This window comes from Nilaparvata lugens, chromosome 13 (genome assembly GCF_014356525.2).
Source record: "Nilaparvata lugens isolate BPH chromosome 13, ASM1435652v1, whole genome shotgun sequence".
In the NCBI taxonomy this organism is placed as follows: Eukaryota; Metazoa; Arthropoda; class Insecta; order Hemiptera; family Delphacidae; genus Nilaparvata; species Nilaparvata lugens.
This window is the reverse complement of record NC_052516.1, coordinates 17,260,213-17,277,201: the sequence shown is the minus strand read 5'-3', so window position 1 is coordinate 17,277,201 and position 16,989 is coordinate 17,260,213. Positions and strand designations below refer to the sequence as shown.

At 29.8% G+C, this 16,989-nt stretch overlaps 1 protein-coding gene across 5 annotated transcripts in view; it reads right to left on the bottom strand.

The window, feature by feature from the left end:
- Positions 1–16,989, bottom strand: part of LOC111045554 (protein tramtrack, alpha isoform) — a 106,790-nt gene that overhangs the window by 7,260 nt on the left and 82,541 nt on the right. For 4 of the 5 annotated variants that reach the window (XM_039439947.1, XM_039439945.1, XM_039439946.1 and 1 more), the window contains exon 7: positions 3,732–3,914. In XM_039439947.1, coding sequence (XP_039295881.1) covers positions 3,732–3,914 — 183 coding nt within the window. Of the gene's footprint in view, positions 1–3,731; positions 3,915–6,487; positions 14,990–16,989 lie in introns of those variants that run through there. The other variant, XM_039439950.1, reaches the window with a different exon arrangement.

The window sequence follows — 16,989 nt, the reverse complement described above, 5'->3', positions numbered from 1 at the left end:
CGAAAATGGCTCCAACGATTTTGATCAAATTTATACCTAAAATAGTCATTGATAAGCTATATCAACTGCCACAAGTCCCATATCTGTAAAAATTTCAGGAGCTCCGCCCCATCTATGCAAAGATTGATTTTAGATTTCCAATTGTCAGGTCTCAGATATAATTTAAACGAAAAATTTCTAGTGGAAACGATTGAGCATGGACATCTCTGCAATTAATGTCCAGTAACATTTTCACCTAAAATTGAAAATAAGCTTGAAATTTGAGAAAATGTAATTATTCAATTGCAAACTGTTGGCAACTGTTGATTCTATTAAATCATTCACTATGAAGAGATAGCAGATCTTGTGTGTATCCAGCGTTATTGACCTGTCACCAGCTGGCTCAGATCTTTGACTTGAGATGCGCGTTTACACTAGCGTCAGGTGATCAATTTTCATAACGTCAAGGAAAGTTGTGTGAGTGCGCCACACCAGATTTTTAGATTGTCATTCATACTCCGTGCCAGAACTACCAATGTCGACTTCTTCTAGCACTCGCATTCCCGTATCGAAATGCCGTACGTAGTTCGAAAATACAAGCTGAACTTTTAAGCTGGTTTGTGAGAAAGTTGATATTTTGACATGGGTAGTTTTTGCACCAAGCCACAGAGTTATTGCAAGTTATTAGTTATTGTAAGCAAAAGACAGTTATTGTTCAACATAAATCTAACGAAGAATGATTCAAGTTCACGCAGAAAACGTTATCAGTGATGATGGTGTGCAGAGAGTCGGAAAATTAAAGACGTCAGTTGAAATGACTTCCGGAATAGTTGTGATCCTTGACATCTCAGACTCACAGAGCTGGTGCAAACAAACGGCTTCTCCAACAAATCAAATAGGAAGATTTTGATAAACCACCTTACAAACCAGAGTAGCCACTAGTAACTTATATATTTCCCCCAAACTCTCGACAGGAATTTTGTGAAGTGAACAGCTACAAGACTTAGGTAACCAATTTCGGACTATGTGTAACCTTATCTTAATTTGGGAGAGGAATAGCACAAGGTTACCTTATTTTTTCTCTCCCTATCATTTTGATTATGTACTTATTGTATGAATCAATGAATAAAGAATGACTTTGCGGACAGAGCTTCCAAACTAACGAGGAGCTCCAAAACAACGTCATAGCCCGCTTCAACTCATCTGACGGCAGCATTTTATGAAGAGGGTTTTGGTAGGCTGGTTCACTGGAATAACAAATGCCTCAACTTTCACTGAAATTATGTTGTAGAATAATCATAATAATCATAAGCGTAAGTAACTTTTAGTAAAAACATTATTCTTCCATATACATTCGTCTTCTATTATTGACAAATCAGAGGTTGAGAAAATCACCCTCGTACATATTAAAAAATATGAATTTTATTCATGTAGATAATAATAAGATAATATTAGATCATGTATTAGAAATATTAGATAAATGTATTTATATTAAAGTAGATTATAATATGATATTGTACACACACAGCGTAACACTGAAATTTATTACATTGAAATCATGCAAGTTACATAACAATTCCTTCAACCACCAACTGTTTAATAAATTTAATAAATAATGCAATATTGATAGAATTACCGTATGTTAGCTCAATAAAGATCATGCGTCTAGAATACCATATCCTCAATTTACAACCACCTCATAAATCCATTCATAAATTCAGGTGTAAATACATTTACAACGTATTTCATGAGAGCAGTCGTCTCTAGAACGACCTCAATTTACAATATCACGTGTGTATTATGTTTTATCATCAATAATACTCCCAATCTATACTAACCAATCTCATAAATTCAGTATTTATTATCTCGTTCATACCAACTAATAGGCTAACCGTTGTAGATCTAGAATACCCCAAAATTAAAACCTGTTGTATCATGATTTCATAAGTTTTGATTATTATTAAATCTATGGATTTTCTACAGATCTATTTACTACTTACAGATCTCTGATTTACTTATATAGTCACATGAAATTTTTACGAGTTTTTAAAATGTTTTGAGTCAACTTGTAGTTCATTATAGTCGGTACAGAATTAGTTTTGGCATAGAGGAATATGCGTATGTTAGCTCAAAATATAATATTGTTTTAGGTCCACATAAAGTCAAACGCACACAGCAACAGACATAGACGTGTGCAGACAGATTGAGAGAAAATCAAACAAGACAGACGGTCGTCTGTGATCGTTGCAATATTCATACACCTAGGGAGGGAATTTCCTCCCTGTCTGAATAAATCCGTTTGTTGCTGTTATCGTTCAATCGAAGAAATTGCTACGTGCATTTGCATAAAATATGAGAAATTTGAACAGATAATTATAGCCCAACGTTATGTTTCAGATTATTGAATTCGATTATATTAAAAAACTCTAGAGTTACTATTTATATGGTAGAACCGGTTCATAATGGGATAAAAGCTCACAGATTTTGTCAATGCTACATAATTATTTTTGGTACAGGAACATGGTTTCGTGGGACACAGGTCACATCATTTAATTTATTCATTTATTGTACAAAATACTACAATCATAATATAATTATGACATTGAAGGAAAAAATAGGCTGAGCCTGTACTATTTCTCTTTAAAAATTACATCACCAAGCAGTCACCATATTAGTGAATAAATATTGTAGAAATATTCTGCAGAACAATGACAAAGCCTATTGTAGTTTAATTTACTTAATAGACAATAATTATATTCCCATTCTAGCAGGATAGATAGATATGAATATGAAAGTGCTCCATTCAGATCGAACAAATTCACAAGAAATTAAATTGCAAGTTACAGTTTATAATATGTAATAATATAGATGGATAGATATACAGATAGATATATATATTACGTCTGGTTGGCCTCAATTGCGTCAGACAAGTCAAAGTGCTAGCAAAAAGCGAGACACCATTAATTTATTCATGAAATTTATATCTAGTATATAGTTACTAATTGTCTTTGACTCTATTACAGTAGTCAAAATAGTCCTTCAGACTATAAAAGCACTCCTCCTCTATAAATAATTTCAAACTTCGTTTAAACTCCTTTATCGTTAATATTTCCCGCGGTAGTACTTGGTAAATCTTTCTCCAATATAACTGGGGTTTTCTTCATACAAAGTCAATCTATGATATTCCGAGAAGTTACTCTAATGCCGTGTATTATATTCATGCGTCTTGTTGTTGTCTGTAGAGGAACACCTTCTAATATATACACACATTTCCAAAATAGACAAGGAACACTGAGAATCTCTATTTCAATAAAATAGTCCCTACAATGTGTTTGTGGATGCAACCTCAACCGAGTGCGCGGTGCTTTCTTTTGACAAATAAAAATTTGCTGAAGGTTACTCTCTCTAGCTGCCCATAGGGCCACTGAATATGTTTATGTGACCCCACCAAGCAATGATAGACCGACTTCAATGTTTAGATGCTTATTATTTAATTTACTTGAATTTCTTAAGACAAAAATTCCACTCGCTATTTTACTTTCAATCTTACTATTATACAATAATACTTATACTATAATAATATAAGTGTACTATATAATAATATCTGTGACCCTAAGGCAGAAAACTATAAACTATTCTATGGTGATGATGATGTGATCTGTGTGAATGTAAGGTCAAAATAAGGTCTAGAACCAAAAATACTTGACGAAATCTGTGTGTTTTCATTTGAAATTAAATGTTTATTTATTTACCGTCGGATGAGGAGGGACATGGAAGAGGAGCAGCAGAAGCAGCAGATGGAGCGATGACCATCTCCTCACTTTCGTCCAGGAAGGCGTAGGAGCATTCAGTTAAGGCGCCTGTGTCCACGGTGATCGTGATTTCGTCGCAGAGTGCCAGCGAAACTGAAGAATGCGCGTCGTCTTCCGAACCATCTGTCAACAAAAAATAGTTCCCAAATATAAATAAGCTTCATCCAATAATAATGAAATGATGAAAGAGTTGATGATAAAAAACTAACGAGGAAAATTAAAAAAAAGGTTGTCTACTTAAATGGAATTTCAGTTGAAAAATGGAAGAAATTCGTTGAAAAAATTATTGGTTGGAATTGAAATGAATAAAATAATTGGAATGAAATACTGTACAAAAATATAATAAATCAATGAGATTTGAAGTTCAAGATCAACTACTCAACTATAACTTTTACAGGAGGAACTGTAAAAAAAATTGAAATAAATAATTCGAATAGAATACTGTATAAAAGTAGGATAACTCAATGAAATTTGAAGTTAAAGATTAACTACCCAACTATAAATTTTACAGGAGGAACTGTGAAAAATGAAATAATTGGGATAAAATACAGTATAAAAATAGGATAACTCAATGAAATTTGAAGTTAAAGATTAACTACTCAACTAATACCTTTTACAGGAGGAAATAGAATAACATCCACACAATCAATAAGTAATCTTTTATTTCATCAATATCTATATAATCAATTAGCATTAATTTATTTCAGTATCTTTATTATTCACTAGCAATTAATTTGAGAGATAATTTACTCACACTTGAAAAAACCAGTCGCCTTGTCCAATGACTAATTACAGGTATTTTTCGGTCGTGATGGTAAAACCAAAATTGAAGAACGAATAATTAAAAACAGAACATTATTTACAAAAAGTGTTGAGATTTACCTGGTACCGGTACTGAAATTAAAAACTCGGTCGCTTTTTCAAAATGAATTATATCATAGTTTGTGAAGAGACCAGAAATTGGATATAAGAAAGAAATTGAAGTGTTCTTGAATTGAAATTGATGAATGTTCAATAGTTCATTAAACATTGACTCATGTTGAGTTACAATTAATTTTGTAGAGGCAGAATGTGTTTCTGTTTTTTCCATTAATACAAATTACTTTTTCCTCTCTTAATACATTGTATATCTTATGATAAAGCAAGAAGAATCGAATAGCTGGGTCATGTAGTGAGAATGGCTGAAGAAAGAGGACCGGTTAGAATAATGGATGATTTATAGTGATTGGGACGAGGAGAAGAGGAAGGCCAAGGAGAAGATGGATTAGTGACGTGATGGTGATCTGCGTGTGCTGGGAGTGACAAACTGGTGACGGAGAGTACAAAATAGAGAGACGTCATCATGGACTGTAGAGCCACATAAAGTAAAGTAAGTATTATGAACGGTATTATGTGCTTCTCTTCGAAACCTATACATTTTTCGTTAAACTATTATTGTTAACTGAAAACTACTCTCGTCTTTGAGTAGTTTTATTCTATTATCATGAATAGTTCTATAACTGTGACTTGAAATGTTATTGATTTTATTTTATGATTTTATCATATATGTTATTGTAACGTATATTCTTATGTACCTATATATTATTATATCTGACAATTTACGTATCAAACGGGAATATTCCCGGACATGATGTTATGTAATGATGAGTAATAAATAAATAAACAGTATCGCAGCATAAATTCATATTTATTCATTTATTTTTTTTAATTTGTTTGGCAAAATTGAATGATCCTTAGCAAGACAACAGTCCAAGCTATTATTGCCTAAATGCGCCAAAATCCATCAACTTTACAAGCTGCTACTAAAATAAGTGATGACATAATATCGACGTAGATCAGAAGAAAGATATTAATGAAATAAATAGGGAATTGATGAATTACTTTTTAATGAAATGATACCGGTGAATATTGATATGAATAAGATTTTAAATGTCCATGATTATTTTACATAAATTTCAATGAATCTCTACTAAAATAAGTGATACAGTTAATTTATTGACATAAATCAGAAGTAAAACTATGTTGATCTACTTGAGAGATGTTGTTACTTTCTGTCGAACTGTTAATAGACTAAGAGTTCATTTATCTAAGAGGAACCAGTATCGCAGCGTCAATTCATAATATTTGAAGTTGCTTTCCATGACGAAACACTATATAATAACTTTGTTGAAGTTCTGACACTGTGTTACTAGTAAATATTTGATAAACCACTTAATGTCAGCCTCAATGAGGCTGATGAAGCTCCTCTTCAGGAGTGAAATACATTCCTCAAGACTCCAAAAAAGTAAGTGTTTTATCAAATATTTACTAGTAACACAATGTCAGAACTTGAACAAAGTCATAATATTTATTCATTTAATTTTTTATATCTAAGTGTATTTTCCAGATCAACTCATACCTCTGTTTCATTAAAATGTGGCAGAAATTGATATGGATGTAAATGGTTCAAAAAGCCATGACTTAACAAAAGCAAAACTAGATGTTGTAATATTTACTTTCTATTTCAATGTTTTTACTAATCTATATTTTTACCAAGAGACTAATCATATCATGATTCTACAGAATACGTTTAGAAGAATAATCTATAACAGTAAAAAGTATAAGCAAAAAGCAACAAACAAGAATGGAAAACTTGATAATTACAAAGGGAAAGGACGGGAAAAGCTAGGAAAAAATAAACAAATATATAACAAAAATTGGAGGTAGTTCTACACATTTATTGAAATTATTTTGTAATTCATAATAAGTTGTAACAATTTCTACCGTTCTAATTTATCTAAAACGTTACTGATATTTAAATCCTGTCAGATTGAATAAATAAATTGTTAAAAACAATAATTAGTTGTCTTTATTATTTATTACTTGTCGGTTACTTTTTTAATTTTCTTCAAATGGTGATAGAAACGTAGAATTTTCAAAACCATTACAATAGTTCTACTAAACAATTATTATATTCAATTGATTAATAATAATGTTCATAAATATTTAAATGTACTACATAATAATATTATTAAAATTACTACTATCAAAATTATTGTTATTAGTTAAGGATGATAATAATAAACAATAACAAAACAAATAATATATTATCATAAAAACAGTGCAACCAATCATGTATATAAAAATGTACCACCAACAAAATTGTGAGATAACAGATAATTACTATCATTTTAAAATACACAACATTCACCCAATCAACCATATTTTACAAAAAAAGATATTTTATCCTATTTATTTATTTTCATCTATTTATAGAAACGATAAGATCAAGTCTAAATTAAATACAGTTTTTTATCCATACCGATGGATGATTTATTAGAAATTATGAGATCTTATTAGTGCATTCTAAAAGAAAATAGGTGACGTTGAAACGGATAAAATAGATATAAAATCAAAAGTTGATGATAAATTAGTGGATATTAACTATGGAGTGAATGAGTTGAAAGTTAATAGAATGATAAGAATGAAATAACTTGAAGTGAATGAAGAAGTACATTATAAGAAATTGGTCCCATGCTAAAAGCAACTACATTCAGATAAACCCTGTGTTGCTTATTCATATATAAGAAATCTTTGAGGATTGGATAAAATATTATGATATTACAGTACACACTTATTGGAGTCTGCCAATAAAATTTGAAATTAAAAAAACAATTGGAGATAATATTATTTGCATAAACAATTAAGTAATTATATTACATTAATCAAAACAAATATTTAATTGCACTTGTGTGAGATTTAATCTGTAGATAAAAATATTACCATAGACATGTTTGGAAGAAGTATATTGCTTTTAGAATTTTCTTTCATTTCAGAATCTTTCGTAACTAGTTAGAAGTAGGCTACTGTATGGTGCACAATATATTATTATACAAGAAACGAGTACAGTAAATTCAAATGGCTTATATTTGCGGGAAGTCCCTTATGAAATTCAAATTGGAAAAAAATTGAAGCAGTACTTTTTGAGCAGCATAAGAATGAGGATTTTAGATCCTAGTTTGGTCTTATCTTGTCTATCTGTAACCTATTCAACAAACAAATTTATATTTAATCTATGTTCTGTGAATTGCTGAATAATTTCTATGAGAAATAGAGACTCTGTATATTGTTCACAGGGGAGAAACAAAAATATTATATTAATCACGATTTTTTCCAATACTTTTTCTGATCAGTAGATTGAAAAAATGGCATAAGTTAAAGGCTCATATTAAAACAGTTTCTGAAAACGTTGTAAGTCGAGCACGTTTTGAATGTCCAGCAACAAATTGGAAAGATTCTAACAGCTAGTTACTGAGCAGCCACACCTTACTTGAGTAAGACCGTTCTTAAGAATCGTTTCAAGAATAACAGTTACTGTTCTAAGAGTGCGGTTCAAAATTAGGCTGAGTAAAAAATCTAAATTCTTTAAGTAGAAAATTTAAAAATCTTGAGTGGAGAGAATGGTGGAGATTTGTAGTTTTCCAATAAATTTATATTATTCTGATAGAATGTTGAGAGACAGGGATAATTTCATATTGGGACAAGTAGTGTAAGTAAATGATAAAACAAGAATAGGACACCACCAAAATGCATAGCTCGAAACTACATAAATTTGTCTAGCAATGAAATGAAAGAAAACTAAAATTGTCAACACAAATATAGATAATAATAGAAACAGCACAAACAAATATTCAAACTAAGCCAAATCAAATTAAACTGGCCAAATAAAACTACTGATAATAATAATAATAATTTTACAACTGTACATTCAACCAAGTCTTTTGCAAGAAGTATCAAACTTAATTTGAAGTTTCTAACTTATCAGTTTTAATGTTTCCGATCAACAAAACATTACCACAACGAAACTGATTTTGATGATGGAACATCGACAATTTGATAAATAACAAAATACTAAATAATTATTAGAATATTTATAATCTTATGAACTAAATAATTGAATAACATTATTGTGTGAATTAAACACATACTTTATGATTGCTTGAAAATTAGAATGTGCAATTTTTTAAATAATAATCAATATTATACACAACTCAATCCCAAACTACAAAACATAAATATTAATAATTAACTATAATATATTTATTGGAATAGGTTAGCCTTTGTTCAACACAAAATACATTAACTATTGCTAAAATATTTGGATGTTTAAAATACATAGATTTAAAACAAAGTTTATTTCAAATAAATTTGAAATAATGTTTCATGTAGTTTTTGAAAGTATGTTTTAACTTCCAATCAAAATTGTGTGTGTGAATTCAATAGTTTTTAGTTCGTAAGACTTTAGAAGGCACTTGTAGCAAACTATAATTCAACGTTTTAAAATAGATGAGTATAATTCAACAGTATTAAAATATGTTCAACGGAATCAACTGTAAGTCAACAATTTTAAAATTCATAAAAGTTTTAAAAAATGAAAAACAAAACAAAATATTAAATATTTTCCATAATAATTGAACACTTTGAATAAAGTGTTTTATATATGAATGTTTAAACTATAAAAATTACATAGAAAAATGTTATGAGATGTTGAAAAATAAACATAAATAAAATTTAGAAATTTCAAATTTTTAGCCCCAACAAGCAGTCGAATTAACTAACTAGTGGAAAACTTATAAAAAGTACTGAAGATTCAACAGTTTTTTGTGCGTTAAGAGCAAATTAAAAGCAGTAACAGAAAATAAAAATCTAAAATAAATATAAAAACATTGTAGATATAATCCTGGGGTTTCTTGAACTGAAATGAAATATAAATTAAAATAATAATAAAACAGAATAAAAATTCTTGGAAGACTAATATGAAAGACTGTAAAAGGTATCTGAAAAGAAATAAAACTATGGGGTTAAAATGATTGGAAATAAAATAACAAAATGATATTAAAAACAACATAAATTCATAAACAGATTACCTTCGGAAACGTTTAAACTGCTTTTTATTATTCACAAACTGGTGAAATTGTATCAATGTAACCAGTTTTATTAATCATATAAATTAATAAAACATTCCCAAAACAATAATTTCAAATTATATATTAGCAATTAAGGGCTGAGAAAGATAGAATTGAAAGAAAATGAAACATTTATCACAAAACTTTGAAAAGATTTGAAATCTTTTTGAATCTTTGTAAGATTTAGAGGATTTTAAAAGCTGAGAATGCTTTGCTTTTGAAGCGCTAATATATTCACTACATGATTATAAGAGAAGCATAGAATAGAATTAAATCTATAGCAGTATACTCTAAAATAAACAAGAAATCATTCTCTATATGATTTAGATCATAGTTTTTTTTATCTAAGCATAGAAGAGATTTTCTACATTAATTGCAAGGTAACTAGTTATTGCCAAAGTTATTAAACTATCACAAGAAAAAATTATAAGAATAATGTATTTACGCCAAGATTATACTAACAAAAAATAAGATTAATTTAGGGAAAATGTATGCACCCAATAATATATATTTTATAGTTAGGTAAAAATAAGCTGTACAATTAAATTCTACAGACAACTTTCAATCCAAAAAAATCTTCATGGAAAAATATTACTTTTATAAAAAATGTTGTAAAGATGGATTTAATTTTTAAATAGGTTAGAAATTTGAAATAAAACACTATTATTGCTAGCAAGTTTTGTTAGTTATCCTTAGTATTTTATAATCTCCTTATATTTGATAAATTTATCTTCCTTTAATTATTCTACTACAGTTGATTGCTGCCTGTTTTATATTGTGAGAGCTAAGGGTTCGATTCCTGAAATACAACTGGCAATTTGTCACTTCCCTAACTATGAAAAAGTCTGAAGCTCAAGTGTCTTCAAACCTCCCCCCTAAAAAAATACGACATCATACAAACATACATACGTTCATACACACCCTCATACACACATACATACAAACTAAATTAACATAGATTAAAAGCGAAAGTTAAATAAAGACAAGACACTTTTCAAGTGCAGAAGAAACAAATCGAAAAAGTAATCAAACAAATTTATAGAAAGAAACATTTTGAAATTCTAACAATTTAATGATAGTGACAGATTTGAAATTATTATTCTGGGATTTATTTTTAAAGCTTGGATAGCATTTGCTTATATCTAATCATTGCAGTAGTGAAATTTCAACTTCACTACTGCAGTAGTAAATTGAATTTCAACCAATTTCAACAGTTTGAATAATGATAAAATAAAACAACATAAAACTAAAATTTTACAGTACAACAGAACATTTCACATAATAGAATATATTAAATAATTTTACAAGAATATACTCATTAATCGATATGATCAATGGTTGGTTATATTATAAATACGATTAACTCCATAATAATATTTCACTATAAAATAACATTCTAATTAGATTAATATATATATATACTTTATATATGCAATTAGTCATAAATATTCCTTAATAAGGACACTGTTACAAGATAACATTTATATTATATTTCCATTCATAGTAAAGTCTTTGAAGTCTTAAAAACATACCTTTCAATCATTTATTAATGATAACAGTTCCTTAATGATCTTAAAGCTTTCAACTATAGATATTCACATAAACAACAATTGCTTTCACAATTATTCTATAACGTTTTACACAGAGAACATTCATGAATGTTTCCATGTGTTAATTGCACTTATCCATTATATAATGCCTTCCGATTTTATTAAAAGCTAATTTTACGTTTGCTGCCTAACTGTATGGATACCTAGTTGATGTGAAATTTCTTAGTTTATCATTGAAAATGTTTCTTTATGAAATGTGTGATTTGTCACAAATCACGACAAAAAGGAACCTCTTATAAAAATATTATTTGTAAAATTTCAATACTCATGAGTTTGATGTTTATCGCTGCTTGAAATAATTGATAAGAAAATATTATAATCGCATGCAATATTCTCAAGAAAATAAGGGAGTTCACATTTAAAATCTTCAATATTCTCAGCGAGGTAAAACTGAAACCTCTTATTAAAAACCTACTAGGTTTTATGAAAATGTCATGCATTTTTCAAAATTAAACCGAATTCTTTCAAGAATAATGTACATATAATTATTCTATCAATACCCAAATGCAGTTCCGGAAAATAAGTTTGTTTGATTAATTTTTTAACGTAATTCTCAAAATTAGAATGAAAATTTCCCATATCAATACTCAGAGCATGCAATATCTAAATATTCATACGAATTAAAATTGCAATAGATTTAATTGTTATAATGAGAAATTGTTCAACAAATGAAAAAAATTGAAATGACTTACTGCTTGAAAATCGTTTGTATAAAACAATTCTGTCATTAAGTTTATTAATTTTAATTTCCATGCAAAATATTCAACAGTTGTTATTATTGTTATATAAAACAATTATGTCATTAAGTTTATTAATTTCAATTTCCATGCAAAAAATGAAACAGTTGTTGTTATAATCGTATAGATCAATCGTCAACAACAAATATTAATACTTTATTCCTACAAAGTAACTCTCCGATGACATTCAACAACTTTGAAATTCATATTTTCTGTAAATGATATCTTATTGGTAGTATTTTATACTGCCTATAAGCACGAACGAAATTTAAAAACTCTATAAAACACTAACAACTTTTTAAATAATCAAAATCTATATAGTTCTACATGCATACGAAATTTAGTAACTTAATATTGCAGCTATAAACGATACTCATAGAAATCTAACAATCATCTATAAATTATCTAATATTGTCAACAGTTTCTAACTTTCTATAAGTTAGGATTCATTTATATTTAGCATACACTTAGGCAGCAATAACGTATCATGATCACCAACTACTTAGCACCAATGAAGAAGTCAATACATCTTTCATTGAAATCTTTCAATAATAATTGAAAATTATCTGACGTCAGTATAGTATTGTTGTACAAACATTTTGGTCGACATTGTTAACATGAATAGATTGGATGAGAACAACTTTAAAATCTAGAGTATTCATTAAATGAATTAAGGGGGGGAAATAATCTGTCAATACGTTATTTTGCAAAAGAAGCATGATCGACAATATTTACAAATCAACTGTATTAATGACATAGATTATTAAAGAAGAAAAGAATGCTTCAATTTGTTATTTCGTACCAAATCATTTTCTGAACGTGTATTTTTACTTGAGCACATGCACTTAAGGAAGAAAAATATGCGTACATTGAAAGAATTCAACTAAATTGGGGTAATGTATTTTCGAGATTGAACCTTTCATGGAATATTCTGACTGTATTTGGAATTTAAGCTCAACAAACATCGACTAAAATGTTTGTATGCAACCATACAATTTTTCGGGAATTATCTCACCGGGTAATTGGGTATACGATTGACTGTACCCATGTTTCACTATAGGAGTTTTTGTTTGATTTTATCTCTCACAGAGGTATTTATTAATATATTTTGAAAGGATATTACTCTGTTCAGGTAAATGTACTTCAAGTACATGTAAATCTGACGAGGAATACCTACATTCTGAATATAAACTGGTACTCAACACTCTTTTCAAAAAATATGCTATTGAATACACCACTCTGGATACAATCTACCATCCCTTAACCAATTAATAGAAAGGATTTTATGCTATTTAAATAAGATATCATTCTATTTAGGTGATTCTACTTAAGACTCTCTGTTCTGTTATTTTATTGTTTGTTTATCTGACCGGTTAAAATCGGGGAGTATATTTTTAATAACGAGGATAATTGGTTATTTTTCTCCTTTAATGATATCTATTTTTTGTAATAATTGTTAGTAATATTATATTGTCCACTTGGACTTAATTTTTATTTGTTTCAGACTAATAAGATGAATCCCCTTCATTTTTCAAGACATAGATAATATAGATACTTTCCACCAAGTGATCATACTTAAAGTATACACTATCCCTTAACCCATCAGTTTAATAGAAATGACTTCATCCTATTTAAAAAAATATCCTATTTAGGTGATTCTACTTTGGACACTCTGTTCTGTTCAACATAGACACTTTTCACTAAGTGGTCATACACTATGTGTACACTAAGTGGTATATTCTGGGTACAATCGACCATCCCATGATCAATTAATAAAAAATACTTCATGCTATTTAAAAAAGACATACTCCTACTAAGATGATTCTGCTTTGGATACTCCGTTCTGTTTAACATGGACACTTTCCATCAATTACTCATACTCCAGGTACACTCTCATTCCTTAACCCATTAATTGAATAGAAAAGACTTCATTCTATTTGAAAAATATATCATCCTATTTAAATGATTTTACTTTGGATACTCTGTTCTGTTCAACAGACACACTTTCTAGCTGGTGATACTTTAGTAAACTCTGCACCTAAAAAGTAGCCATACTTTAGGTACATCCCTTAACCAATTAATAAAAAATGACTTCATCCTATTTAAAAAGACATCAACCCCCCATTTAGGTGATTCTAGTTTGGACACTCTGTTCTGTTCAAGATAGACACTTCCCACTATGTGGTCATACTTTAGTACACTCTGCACCCAAGTAAATAGTCATACTTTGGGTAAAATCTGGACTCTAACATCAATCAGGCGACACCCCGATGGCAAGAAAAAGTTGACCCCAGGAAACACACAATCCTTAGGCATGAAACAGTCATGCACGGTTTTCATGTGGTTCTTCATCTTATCGGGCCGCGAGAACTCCTTGGAGCACACAGGGCACGGGAACACCTTCCGCTGGTGACCTTCATGATAGAGAAACGCATGCCTCTGGAAGCTGTACTTGTTCTTGAACGTTTTGAGGATGTCGGACTTGGCACACTCCATGCACTTGTAGATGCCTTCCGAGAGACTGGCGTAGCGAAAGAGGTTGAGTCCGCGAACGGACATTTCGGTTAACGCTTCGGCCGGGTCGGACGACGATGTCGCACGTCTCCGGATCCTCCGACGGGTCGTGGCCGGTCTGGCGGGCGGGGGCTCCGAATAGCTCAACCCCGCTAATCCATCGCGGGGCGAGGGAGAGGGTGTGCCTTTGACCCTCTCACTCTCCGCCGCCATATAGTCGTTGTTGTTGTCGGTGTCCTGTGCTCCTGTCTCGCTCTTCACGATGCCTCCGCCGCTCATCTTCAGCAACTTCTTCTTGGAGGGCGGTTTTTTGTCTTCGGCGAAATCGCCACCATTGCCGCCCCAATTCGACATCAGCTCGGCGTGCGGTACAAGTCTTATAGGCGGTATGTCTGCAACAAACAAACGGATCCAGTTAGAAACCAGTTGATTTTGATAAACTGATAGTTGAGCAACTGATGTCAATCCAGTTAGAAACCAGTAGATTTTGATAAACTGATAGTTGAGAAACTGATGTCAAAGTGACAGTTGATTGATAAAATGATAGTTGAATGATAAACTGGTAGTTGAATGGCTGATGTCATAGTGGTAGTAATATGATAGAATGACTGATGTTGAAGACATGTTTAAATGATAATCTCATAGTTGAACGATTGTTGTTGAAGTGATAGTTAAAAGATGAACTGATAGTTAAACGATTGATATGGAATTGTACGTTAAAAGATAAAATGATATATAGTTGAACGATCAATGTCAAAAATTGCTTGTGTGGTAATTTGATGTTGGATAATGTTGTGTGTATGATAATAGGGAATATGATAATAGTTCTACACTAACGAGATAGAAAATACTTCTCTTAATAAAATAGAACATACATGCAATACCCATAATAAACTGATGAATATACCTACAAAACAACGTGAATAAATAAAAACTAACACTGAAAAAACATTCACAAATTAAAATACACCTGAAAATAATACAATGAATCATAAGAAAATGTGCAAATAATATTTAACGATGAATATAGTAAATAATACAGTAAATCGTAATGCAATGTGCAGATATCATACGATTAGTGAGTTGATGATCTCTTGTGGGAGAAAATTAACTAGGTTGTTTCAAGAATAATAAAATAAATTAATAAAAAATACACTTGAGACAGTCTTTGAAACGATTCTAAAAACGGTATTATAAGACTTGGTCAAAACAGCCATATCACACAAGATGGAACCAGAGTAGACTATAGAATGTAATATAATGGTATAAATATAAATATTACATTCTATACTATATGGATAAGACCAATAAGATGTTATGTGATTTTAAAAATAATATGAATATATATTCTCTTGGAAATGAAAAACAAATAGGCCTAATACATCTCTACGTGAATCATTAAAGTGATGCAACAAAATATACAAAGTGGTTTAGGCCTGAAAATTATTACAAGGGCGTACAAAATTAAATATACTATAATACATAAAACGAAAATACTTCACCTTTATAAATAATACACTTTTCTAGCGGAAATCAAAAGCCAATAAACACGAATACCAACAAATCAAGATACAGTAAAAAATATCGTTCCAGAAATAAGGTGAGAAAATATTGAAGTTCATGCATATCCTAGAAACTTACAATCAGATTCAGAAGTCCATTGTTTGCTAGAGGACAAAAATTGCAATTTGTAGATCATGTCAAAGTTTTGAAGGATCAATACCTAACTATATACACTAATCCAAATGAATTCATCGATTGAGGACTATTTCAATATTCTATTTAGTCGATAGCTTACTACAACGAAAATAAATTTATTATTAAAATTTTCAGAGAGCAAATATATCAATCACAAACTTTTAGAGTAGTGAATTTAAATGATAATATTATTACAAACTTTTAGAATGGTGAATTTAAATGATAATATTATTACAAACTTTTAGAATGATGAATTTAAATGATAATATTATTATTATATTTGATATTATCAAAGATATTCAACTATTATTTGAAATATCAGATTTATTATACTACTATTTGATTGGATTTTAATTCATAGATCCAGAAAATTTCAAACTTACCTAAAAATTTGAAGACTGAAGAGCTGTGTGATTTTAACCCACAATATTAATGAAACATTTAAGGAATTGATTTGATGATTTGACATGACAACACTTTATACTCAGAATTATTAAGCCTATTGCAACTTATTCACTTTGAATTTATCCAGCTACATCATAACATTACAATCGCTCACTAACATATTATTTTCTATCAATTATTACAGAATCAACCCTTAAGAAAAGTAAATAAATGTATCTTGACATTGGAATCACAAGGCTTCCATTGCTGTAAAATTGTGCAATAATTTTTCAAAGTTTACTCTTTAACT